This window comes from Enhydra lutris, unplaced genomic scaffold, assembly GCF_002288905.1.
Source record: "Enhydra lutris kenyoni isolate GAN:26980312 unplaced genomic scaffold, ASM228890v2 scaffoldscaffold3, whole genome shotgun sequence".
Taxonomy (NCBI): domain Eukaryota; kingdom Metazoa; phylum Chordata; class Mammalia; order Carnivora; family Mustelidae; genus Enhydra; species Enhydra lutris.
Genome location: NW_019154087.1, coordinates 50229576 through 50241884, shown reverse-complemented (window position 1 = coordinate 50241884; position 12309 = coordinate 50229576). Strand labels below are relative to the sequence as shown.

The following is a 12309-nucleotide window of genomic DNA, read 5'->3' as shown; positions in this document are numbered from 1 at the left end:
TAGGAAATTTATAACAATACCGAAACAGTGCATGCATTTAATATTTAATGGGGCAAACTGGTTCTTACTTCTCACAAACTAAACTCTGTGGTGGCTATACACTTTCCAGTCATTTGGAACAGTTTCCTGTTCCATTCCCTTTCCCTCAAGGCTTTAATCCTCTGGTCTTTGGTGACCTACTTGCTCTAGTACTTGTCTATGTGCTGCTATTCTGTGTACATGAGGTGCAAGTACAGCTTGTGATCCCAACAAGAAAAGCTACTTTGCAAGAAAATGAGAAAATAAAGTTCCACGACTCAACAAGTACATTCCGTCTTACCTATTCTGTTCTCCATGAAGTGGCCTCCTGCCTTTTCCACGCTCTACCTATCGCCCTCCTCTCCCACACCCTATGCCTCCATTTCTACAAAGAAATTTGAAGGCATAATCAAGTTTCATACTTCTACCTGGAAGAACATTTATTTGGAATTCTAGGTAATTAGGTTTATTTATCAAATATCTACTGAGTTGCTACTGTGTGCCAGGGACTTGGGATTCATGGTGAACAAAGTCTCTGCTCTCTTGGGAGTTTATCCAAGAGGCAGGAGACAAAGTTGATAAGTAAATTATATGCCAACAGGGGGAAAATACGCTAGAAAAATGAAACAAAACAAAACGGGGACAGGAAGGGGTGGGAGTACTCTGTGTGCGTTGCAGATTAACTGGTATGGTCCATATAAGGCCACCATGAGAGAGTGGTATTTGAGCAAAGGTGAAGGGAATGAGGGAGTCATCCGTGAGTAAAGACCAGAAAATGGTCTTTGTAGTAAAGAAGCCAGTGTGGCTGGAATGGAGAGTAAAAAGAGATGAAATCAGAGGACTGAGAAAACTTAGGCTTTTATTTAGAGAAAAACAGAATTACTAAAGGGTCTTCATAGATTAAGGGTTTATGGATTCAGAGGTGTTAGCTCTTACTCTCCACCAGAGCAGAAGGATCACGTCTTTGCCTGTGCTTGCAAAGCCTGCAAAGGAAAAGGTACTGCGGGATTCTGTAGTCTGCAAAGCTGTTCTGTTTTCAGACTGAAGATACATCAGTACGTATGAGTATCTTAGTGAGTATATGAGACATACAAAATGTAACAAAGTACTGTCAAACTTGAAATGATTTCTTTTTAAAAATTTTTAAAAAAAATTTATTTAAGCAATCTCTATACCCAACATGGGGGCCCAAACTCATGACTCCGAGATCAAGAGCCACATGACCTACCAACTGAGCCTGTCAGGTGCCCCAAACTTGAAATCATTTCTAAGTAGGTGGGACATCACTGGTACTATTCTACTTTTTTTTTTTTTTAAAGATTTTATTTATTTATTTGACAGATAGAGATCACAAGTAGGCAGAGAGGCAGGCAGAGAGAGAGAGAGGAGGAAGCAGGCTCCCTGCCGAGCAGAGAGCCCGACGCGAGGCTCGATCCCAGGACCCTGGGACCATGACCCGAGCTGAAGGCAGAGGCTTTAACCCACTGAGCCACCCAGGTGCCCCACTATTCTACTTTCGATGGTGAATAAAACAGAACATTGCTATAAAAATCTAATTACTGACATTAGGTCCTATAGTTTTCTTTGCACAGCACACACCTGAGTGCTTTGTGAAAAGGGAAAGATCTTTTAATATCAACTGAACTATGCATAAAGGAGACCTCAAGATTTTCATTGTATTTATTTTCATCCTCTATATACTAAGTGTATGTTTAAATAGCTTCTTTTTAAGTATTTCAATGAAGAACCTGACAATTTTCAATGCTTTAAATAAGAAGTTCTTACCTATTGTCTTCGACTGGAGACTTTCATTAGTTAGTTGATTAAAAATAGATTCTGCTGCCAAAATTCCACTTTTCATTGCTGTATGGGTACCTTTGATCTTGGGAACATTCATGAAACCGGGACTACAACCAATTAGTAAGCCACCAGGAAAGGTGAGTTTTGGTATAGACTGAGGAAAGAAACATTCCAAGTGCATTTTTAGCTTAAACAAACAAACGGAATACTACTACAAATTATAGTCTCTTAAAGTCTTCTAAGGTTGTAGGGAAAAATGTGAAGGAAAAAATCAGAGCAAAGGCAGTGTCTTCCTCCTTTCCTAAGAATGAGGATTAGAACTATTACATTTTTCTAAGACTTTTTCCTCTTCTCTTCTTCCCCCCTTCTTACCTACATGAGACAGATTTAGGACCAGGGCATTAACACATTAAAATGTTATTATTTAAATATCCATGTCTAAAAATACTCCCTAAACCTAAACAAATTTAAAATTAAAATGTTATTATTCAAATATCCATGTCTAAAAATACTCCCTAAACCTAAACACCTATTATCTAAATTGTAATCTGCTTTTACATGCATTCTCAGTAACACATGATTTACAGAAGGTTCTCACCATGGCATCATTACAATTAGCTACTTCCTTAAAGAATATATTTTAATTAACTTAAGAATAAGCTGAATTTCCAAAATAACTTCTAAGACCATTGTTTGGACCTCAGTATATATTTCTCATGAAAAACAATGTAATAAGAGGTGGTGGTATTTTTTTGGGTTAGCCAGTAAAAGCTTATATATACCCTACAATGTAGTGACTAAATTAGATTGTTTGCCTGGGAAAAGATACTCTAATATATAGTTTGAAAAGCAAAAGAAGAGAAAGCCAGTGCAGAGTTTTCTTTCTTCCTTCTGTAGTTTTTCTTCTTTACGTGCTTCCTAAAGTAAGCCACAGTCTTTGCTGAGAAAGTGGTGGGTGGTAAGAATTTGGCTGATGGTGCTGAAAGGGGCTCAGAGGGAAGGAGGATAAACAGGGAAACCAGTGCCTCAGCTGCATGAGCAGTGAGGGATCTGTGGCCATAGCTCCCATTAATGACATAATTCTAACCCTGAGGGAGAGGCGGTGAGAAGCAATGCTGGAGGACAGAAAGAACGCTGGTATAAGATGGGTCAGAGTTCAAGTCCTTTCACGGTATATGTTGGGAATGAATTTATGATTATGGTTCTCAGACTGAATTCAATATCAGAACTACCTAGATAAAAGTGTGTGAAATCAGGATCACAGAATAGATAAGAGGGGGGAGGGCTTTCTGGAATATTACTAACCGAAAAGAAATAATAGGAATTTGGATAATGACAACACTTTCCTAAAATAGGGCTGTGGCCTTGCTAACACTAGGTTTGACTCAAGAACCAGAAGACTGTGAAGTTTAATAAAAGGGCATGGATTGTTAGTACAAGTTCTTCCAAACTGGTGCATAAATCCTATGAATAAAAATCTTAACGGACCAAGCAAAATGCATTTTGCATTATTTTTACATCCTGGGAGTATCCTACCCTATATCCTGCCCTATCCTATAGGGGCAGTGTTACTGGCAGCTGGGTATCTTGTTAAGGAACTATGGACTTAGGAAAAGTTGCACTGAGAAATGCACAAATAATTGGAAACCACATTAAACCACAAATAACTAGAAACCCTCCAGAAAAGGTAAGTTTTGGTACAGACTGAAAAAAAGAAAGAAAAAAAGAAAGAAAAAGTCACATATATAGCAACCATCTCATTTATAGAGAATTGATGGTTGCCAGAGGGGAGGGGGAGGATTATAAAATATGTAAAGTGGATTAAGAGGTATAAACTTCCAATTATAAAGTAAGTATAATTTTAAAAATTAAAGGGAAAAAAGTCATATTTGTTAGCTAAAAATAAACAAAACCAAATGTTCCAAATTCTTGCTTATGGTTCTTTAAAAACTTACTAGAAATAAATTTCTGAATCTAATTGAAGCAGAAAATTTAAGTAAAATATGAGTGTGTGTATATGTATATGTGTGTGGTCAACTCTTCCCACCATTCTAAAAAATCATCTGACACGTTGAAACACACAAGGCAGATGTTTTTAAATACAAATCTGTATATCCTATTGAATATACTGGAAACTGCACACTATACATTAAAAAGAGCAGAATTAGACTGACAGGTATTATAGAGACTGTGAAAAAGAGCTGAATGGGCTTGAACACAGTTATGCAATTTAATAAATATTTGTTGCAAATGAATTACTACTCTAGAAACAAAACAACCTCCTGAGAAGTAATCTGATAGCAATAGAATTTAGGGATACTGTTATTTTATGTTTCTAATGATTACATTTATAATTTTAGCTATGATTTTACCTGACTTTATAAATTATTGTTATAGTAATAATAAAGTATTTGGAACTTCACTTTAAAGGTTAACTTCCCTCCTCCCTAATATTCTATAATCTGTTACTTTTACAACAGGATTGCCAAAAAAAAAAAAAAAATCCAATCCAATCTAGAAAATGGTTTGATTTTCCTAGGTTATTAGAGACAGAAAGGATCATCTATAAAATAAAGACCAGGGAAGATAAGTAAGTTCCTTTAAGTCACTTCGTATAAATTTTAGAGCTAATTTTTTAGATCTTACCTAATATTTTTACAATAGTACTAACAGCTTTTATCATGGCTACGTAGGTTTTTATCTCATTGTCTATATATACTTAATACATTAACATTTTTTTATAACCATGCTGTTTTATAGCCTGCTTTTCTTTTTATTTTTACTTAATGTCATAGCTTTGACATCTTTTCCATGTCAAAATCTGTAGATGTAACCATATTTTTAATGACTATAAAGTTCTTTGTAGACTTGAGTTACCAGTTTCTTGTTCTTTTTTCTGTATGTTGAATTATATACTGGATTCTTTTTTAAAATTTAAATTCAATTAATTAACATATAATGCTACATTAACATTTCATAAGATCTACTAAGAACATACACTAAAATAGACAATCAAGGGCAAAAACTTGACAGAGGCCACCCAAAAGGCATGGATGTTAATTGGTTGTTGGGATAAATTAATTACCTTTGTGGAAAACTAAATCTTTGTTTCCTGGCAGCTAAGGAATAAAGGAAAATATCTTTGGATCATATAGTTTTAATTTTCTGGATAAAAGCCAACCAACCAACAAAAAGTCTATAAATTTATCTCAAGAAATCAATATATTCTTAAAACTAAATTTGTAGTGTAATTTAACTATGGTATGACACAGTCTTATAAACACTAGACGTCTTGCTTAAAGTTACTTCCTGAGACATAATTTTCTATTCTTTATCTAAATTTATTACATTATATTTTCAATGTTTACTTTGTAAGGCAGAAATAAGAAATAGAAAGTTGGACGAGTTACCTGAAAGCCACCTTCATTCAGGGCTCTGGCTCCATATGCAATCCTTTTTCCACCCTCCAATGTTGGCTGAATGCTGGGATGGTGTTTCCACCTTTGGAACTCTCTAAATGGACTCAAATATGGATTCTGGTAGTCTAGACCAACCTTAAAATTTTTATATTTAAATTTGGTAAATTTATACAATTAGATATTTTTATTTCAAATTATATCAAGCTAAAATGTGATCAATATTTATGAGAAAACATGTACATTAAATTTGTTGTATTCAAAGTACTTGGAGAAACAGATGCAGTAACCCAAACTTAAATAAATAACTGAATAAAATCTGTTTGGAAAAGAAAGGGTAAACAAAAGGATACCATGTGTTTATAATTGGTCAAACTTTAAAAATTTAGAGCATATTAATAAATCATTGTGCTCTGTAAATAAAAGCCCAAATTAGAAAAATATTTGTAGGTAAGTGTCTAACATTATGTTCCTACAAAAGGAGTTGTAATTATTTTTCATTAATCAGTACTCACTCTAGTATACAACTATATATACTAATATATACTATATATATTATATAATCAACTATATATACTAATAAGCTATATGTGGTACTACTGAGGCAAAAGTGAAGAAAGAGAATATAATCATACTTAGAAAAAAGAGGACAAGAAATAGAAGTTACATTTTATGAGGCATTATCAAAACGCTGAAATTGATAACCAAACTTTTTGGCTTTGAAAAAATTAAGTCACTGGAATAATTATACAAAGATGAGAAACTGAACACTTGGCTGGGTGTCAAAAAACACCAATAATGCAAAAATTTAAAAATGTGTCATATACAAGTCTAATTATGACATTAAATCATAAAGCTGCCCCCAACTGTAACGTATGGTGCAGAAACCCTTATTTTTCTATTCCTTGCAATGTTCAAGACGTAATTCACTGCAAAGATACAAATGGTTAAAAAGGGAGAAAATGCTTACATTTTTTAACAAGTTATAGATTCAAACCCAGTGCTGATTTCACTTTTTGTGACAGCATGCCATAGTGGAAATTGGGCTTGGAAGTCACACAAACTCAGATGTGAATCCTGCTTCTGTCATTTAATGGGTGTAACTGGGGAAGCTGTATAACTTGTTTGGACTTCAGTGTCCCGTCTGTAAAATAAGGATATACATACTTCAAAGGAATCTTACAAAACTTAGACCTCTCCATGAAGCATAGGGCATAGTGTCTGGCATTTAGTAGCTACTATCACAAAAGCTATGTGTGTTTAAAGCTATAGACCAATGCCTGTGATAACCACAAGCACTTTACCTACTGACAAAATGAGAAAGTGACCTTTAAATGAAAAGCATTTTACAATCTCCAGATTTTATAACACTGATGATCCAAGGACTCCAACAGTAGAGTTTTCCATAATGGGTGTGTAACTTACCACAAAACCAAGGGCTACCAGGGGTTCACCTTCATTTAAATGGTAGAGGAAGGAGCCTCCATAAGTATGTCTGTCCAAGGGCCAGCCAACAGTGTGATCCACTCTCCCTGGTTTCCACTTCTTTTCATCAATAATCCATAACTTAAAAAAAGAAGACCTAGAGTATTATTTAAATTTTTTCTACCACCACAATATATCAAATTTACCAGGTTTTTATGTCTTAGCTATGAAAATTTCAAGGGAAAAACTGCAATAAGAGAAACACAAAAAATGTAATTCACCTATCAAAGAAAATGTATCGCACAGCAGCATCATGAATTGGACTAAAAAATCGGTCAGAAAAGCTATGAACTCTTTAAGAAATTTCTTCTAGAAAATGATTAGATTTTCAAAATGGTTAAGACTTTCATGTGGTTATAGGGAACACCAATGAAGAGATGAGGAAAACTTCTGGGGTGCTGGTAATGTTCTAGATCTTGATTTAGCTGGAGGTTCCATGGATATGCTCACCTTGTAAAAATTAATTAAGCTGTACCCTTAAGATCTGCTGCTTTCAAGTATATATGTCATTCTTCAGTAAGACAGCTTATGCTCCCCTGCACTCCCCTTTTCCCAGCTGAAAAAAATTGTTCATCTATTTTCGGAATGGTAAGGTTTTTTTCTTTTTTTTTAATATTTTATTTATTTGATGGAGAGAGAGAGCACAAGCAGGCGGAACAGCAGGCAGAGGCAGAAGGAGAAACAGGCTCCCCACTGAACAGACAGCCTGATGTGGGGACTCAATCCCAGGACTCTGGGATCGTGACCTGAGCCTAAGGCAAATGCTTTATCGACTGAGCCACCCAGGCACCCCTGGAATGGTTAAGTTTCAAACTTTTAACAATTCCCAATTGAAACATCTAAAAATCAGATAATATTATGTGTGATGCACAACCTACCAAAACAAGCTTTTACTCACAATAAATCTAGCTATTACAGAACTGGAAATGTTCTGAGCTTTAACCCCCCCAAAAATTTGGGGGTTATAATGCATCTTTACACTCTAATAAGCCAAAGGTTTGGGAAAACAGAGATTGGATAAATTGAGAAAAATATGTAATAATTAATCTAAATTTTAGGTTTCAGATCAATATACTATGGCTGAGTGTATATTTCATAAACTAAATTATCTTCTCAGTGCAATTCTGAAGAAACCATTCTTGTATGATCTGGTCACCCTACAAACAGCATGGGGGTATCATGTCAAATCTTACTGGGACAGATGGCATTACAATGAAAAGAAATTCATATCACAAATATTTTCAATTTCCAGTCTTTGATTTTAAGCAACGATTGATAAAACAATTACAACACGTAGAACCAATTTAGATAATAATGGAATTTGATCAGCAGTATTTTGTAGCCCCTTAAAAATAGCCCAAATATTTTCAGTTATGATGAACATTTCAAGTCAATGAAAAACATAGCAACTATAAAATTACATCAATGTAGGGGTGCCTGGGTGGCTCAGTGGGTTAAAAACTCTGCCTTCAGCTCGGGTCATGATCCCAGGGTCCTGGGATTGAGCCCCGCATCGGGCTCTCTGCTCGGCAGGGAGCCTGCTTCCCCCGCCCTCTCTGCCTGCCTCTCTGCCTACTTCTGATCTCTGCCTTTCAAATAAATAAATAAAATCTTAAAAAAAAAATTACATCAATGTTACAGACTACATTATAATACAAATGAGTTTAAACTCCATAGTTAAAAATTAAAATCACAAAAACAAATCAGGATACCTCCTTCAGTCCAATTCCATAGGTTTGGGGTTCACAATTGGCCCTCAAATCAAACTTCTTATATAGTTGCTTGGCTAGATGTCCGTGGCAACCCTCCGCAAAAACTGTGACTTTTGCATGTAGTTCTAGTCCTCTCTCAAATGTTGTCTAAAAAATAAAAACATGTTAAATTGCAACATTTGACAATTTAAAAAATATTCACATTTTGGTCAGTTTTGAATTGAATAATGATGCAGGTATAGAAGAAACAATACAAATACAAAATACTAGAAATAAAACTACTGTTTAAGAAGAATCTAATTTAAATTTTATAATATATCCTGTGTCTTTGTTGTATTTTTCTCTTTTTTACTTCCAAAGTACCTAAATGGTTAAGTGTGATAAGAATTAAAAAAGCAAATAAAGCACACTCATGCTAAAAATATTCTCTACAAATGAAAATAAAGTGAAAAGTGAAAATCCATTTCCTCCCTGCTCCTAGTTTTCTAGTTCTGAAGCAGAAAACATTATTAATAGCTTTCTTGTGAATCATGCCAGAAAATTTCCATGAATAAAAAACTATACAGAGCCTATTCATATCCTTCTAACACAAGTAGAATCATACTAAGTATACTCTTTAGCTACTTGCTTTTTTCACTTTAATTTTACTTGTTCTCTATTGCTGAATGTATATTCTAAAACTGAATTTTCCAAATGGAAAAAAAGCCACAAATGAAGTCTTTACCTCTCTTTTGCTCTCTGTATTTTGCACTTACACATACTACAAGGCACTCAATAAAGTTACTTAATAAAGGAATGCAGAATAACCAGAAAAGTCTCTTACAAAATATATCTTTTCTGATATTTCTCTATTCATTTTATTTGCATGTCTGTGTGTATGCAAAGACAAAAAGTAGTTTAATTCTGACAGTTTTGTAACCGTTTTTGCACTAGTTGAATGTAAAAGCAAGATACTCCAAGAAAAGAATCCTCCCCCCCACGAGAGAGCTCATGATGGGGTGAGGGTAGGGGCAGAGGGACAATCTGGAGAGAAGGATTCCTAAGCAGGCTCCACACCCAGCACAGAGCCAACTGTTGGGCTCAATTTCAGGACCCTGAGATCATGACGTAAGCCAAAATTGAAAGTCAGACACTCAACTGACTGGGCCACCCAGGTGCCCTTAAAGCATTCATTTTTTATGTCTGAATAGATTCCCCTAATTTTTCAAACAATTCTCAATAGTGGACACTTAGGCTGTTCCAGTGTGTTTCACTATTATAAAGCATTGCTTAGATGAACATACTTGGTGCTGAATATTTTCAATCTGAATGGTAAGAATTATCTCATGATTAATTTAATAAATTAATTACTTTGATTACTACAGAGTCTGAACATCTTTTACACATTTATTAGTAACTGCTATTTTTCTTGTACAATGCTTATCAGTGTCATATATATGTATACATGTATATTACACTTTCATACACATCCTATAATTTCACTTAGTATCTTTTTATTTTGTTCTCGTCTGCTCACTTCACTCATCCACAAACCATGTTAACAATCTAGTATGTACAATTTATCCAAATATTTAAACACACATACATACTGAGGTACATACACACTTAAACGTTTTTGGTTCCTGATTTGTTTTACAAAAAATAGGATCATTTAATACAATGTACCTTACTTTTCTCACTTAATAATACTTCTCTTTTATTCATCTCTATATTCCCATTGCCTAGCATAAAACTGGCACACTGTAGGTATTTATTAATATTTCTTGACTCAAAAAGGGAAAAAGTACTTAAAACAGTCAGGAAAATGCAAATTAAAATAACAGTGACTCAGCACTGTATGTAGCAAAAATGTAAAATAAAGTTATATCTTTCAGTAACTGGACTGTGGGGGAAAAAGCTTTTTTTAAAATTCAATTTCAGTTAGTTAACATATAGTACATCATTAGTTTTTGAATAGTGTTCAGTTCTTCATTAGTTTCATATAACACCCAGTGCTCATCACATCACGTGCCCTCCTTAATGTTCATCACTGAGTTACCCCATCCCAAACCTACCTCACTTTCCACAACCCTCAGGTTTTTTTCCCCGGAGTTAAGAGTCTCAGTTTGGCTCCTTCTTTGATTTCTTCCCATTCCATTCTCCCTCCCTTCCCCTCTGATCCTCTGTGTGGTTTCTTATATTTCACACATGGGTGAAACCGTATAATAATTTTCTTTTTCTGATTGACTTATTTCATTGGGTGAAAAAATAAAAGATACACCCCTTTCCTTCAGTCTAATCATAGAGGCAGACATTAAGGAAATACATGAGTATATAAATACAAATAAATACAAATTATGACTAAGTGCTATGAAAGAAAACAGGATGCTACGAGAGGAAATAAAAGAAGGAAATTTATGGATTGGGTGAACAGGAAAGGCTCCTTTGAAGAAATGACATTTAAGCTACGGACTCTGAAGAAAAGGTACTTAAGCATCTTTCCTTATAAGTAGTAGTGATCTGGACTTTGCTCTTCTGTGAATTGTCGGTTTTTTAGATTTTGCTCATTTTTCTAAAATGCTGCCTTTTTTCTTGTTAATGTATATGTGGTATTTGATATTATAGGTAATCAAAAAAATTTTCCCCAATCTACAGTTTATCTACAGACTTTATAGTAACTTTAGCATACAGAACTGTTTAATTTTTATACAGTTTAAAAAGGTCTGTCTCTTACGGGTTCATTATTTCTTGCCTCTACAGGATGGCTTATCCTACTTTTAAGTTGCAATTGTAATCTAGATTTCCTTCTAATTTCTCAATTTTTTTAAAGATTTTATTTTTTCCAGAGAGTGTGAGAGACAGCAAGAGTACAAGCAGGGGGAATGGTAGGCAGAGGGAGAAGCAGGTTCCCCGCTGAGTGAGGAGCCCGGTGCAGGACTCGATTCCAGGACCCTGGAATCACAACCAGAGCCAAAGACAGATGCCTAACTGACTGAGCCACCCTGGAGTCCCTATTTTTTGTTTTAAGAAATCCTCAGAATTTTTAAAAAATAAAAGGACCAAACTCTATTTGTTTTCAGGTGGACATGCAGTTTTCCTGACACCAATTATAAAACAATTCAATCTTATTGAACTAAAATATTACTTAATATACTTCAGCTTCCTCTTAGAGGCAGTATGTCCCATAGTGTTCAAGGGGTAGGCCCCAGAGCCAGCCACACTGTTAATATTCAAACCCCAGCCCCACTACTTACAGCTGTCTAACCTTGGGCAAATCACTTAACTTCTGAAACTTAAAATTGTCCAAATCAGAATTCTTATAATCAGACGGCTATTAGATGTGGCACAGAGCTATTGAATAAGCAGTAGGATATAAGATTCCGGGCTTGGGTATTTAGAGCCATGTGACCAGATGACGTCACTACGGAGAAAATGTAGATAGAGAAGGACTCAACATTGAGCCCGAGAGCCTCACTATTTACATGATAGGAAGAGGACGAGCAAGCAAAGGTGTAGGGAGTAAAACAAAAGGAAAACCAAGAGTAGATGTCACCAGCTAGACTGCAAGACCTGACATTTACTGCCCACCAACTTGTATTCACTAAACTCTCTTTCATTTTCTCTTAAGCTCTTCTTTCTGGCTTACCTTTAAAGTCTGGCAAATGAAACTCAGAGCCACTGCTCAGGTGATGGTGACTGCCCTGACAAGACCTCTCACTGGCCTAGGCCACCCAGACCTTTTGCGCTAAAGCCCCCGACTCACACCTGCACAGATGGACCATGGAGTGACCTCTGGAATGACCGGCAATTACCTCTACCTCATTATAATACTAACATCTCCACCCAAGGAGGAGCCTCAGCCTTATTTACATAATATTACTACATAGGTTTTACATAAT

The 12309-nt window shown here is 35.3% G+C and overlaps 1 protein-coding gene across 1 annotated transcript in view; it reads right to left on the bottom strand.

Annotated features, from left to right (window-relative positions):
• Positions 1-12309, bottom strand: part of LOC111152885 (electron transfer flavoprotein dehydrogenase) — a 32755-nt gene that overhangs the window by 2928 nt on the left and 17518 nt on the right. Inside the window, exons 4-7 of the mRNA XM_022511605.1 lie at positions 8432-8578; positions 6660-6800; positions 5229-5372; positions 1804-1972 (exon numbers count right to left, since the gene is read on the bottom strand). Coding sequence (XP_022367313.1) covers positions 1804-1972; positions 5229-5372; positions 6660-6800; positions 8432-8578 — 601 coding nt within the window. The remainder of the gene's footprint in view (positions 1-1803; positions 1973-5228; positions 5373-6659; positions 6801-8431; positions 8579-12309) is intronic.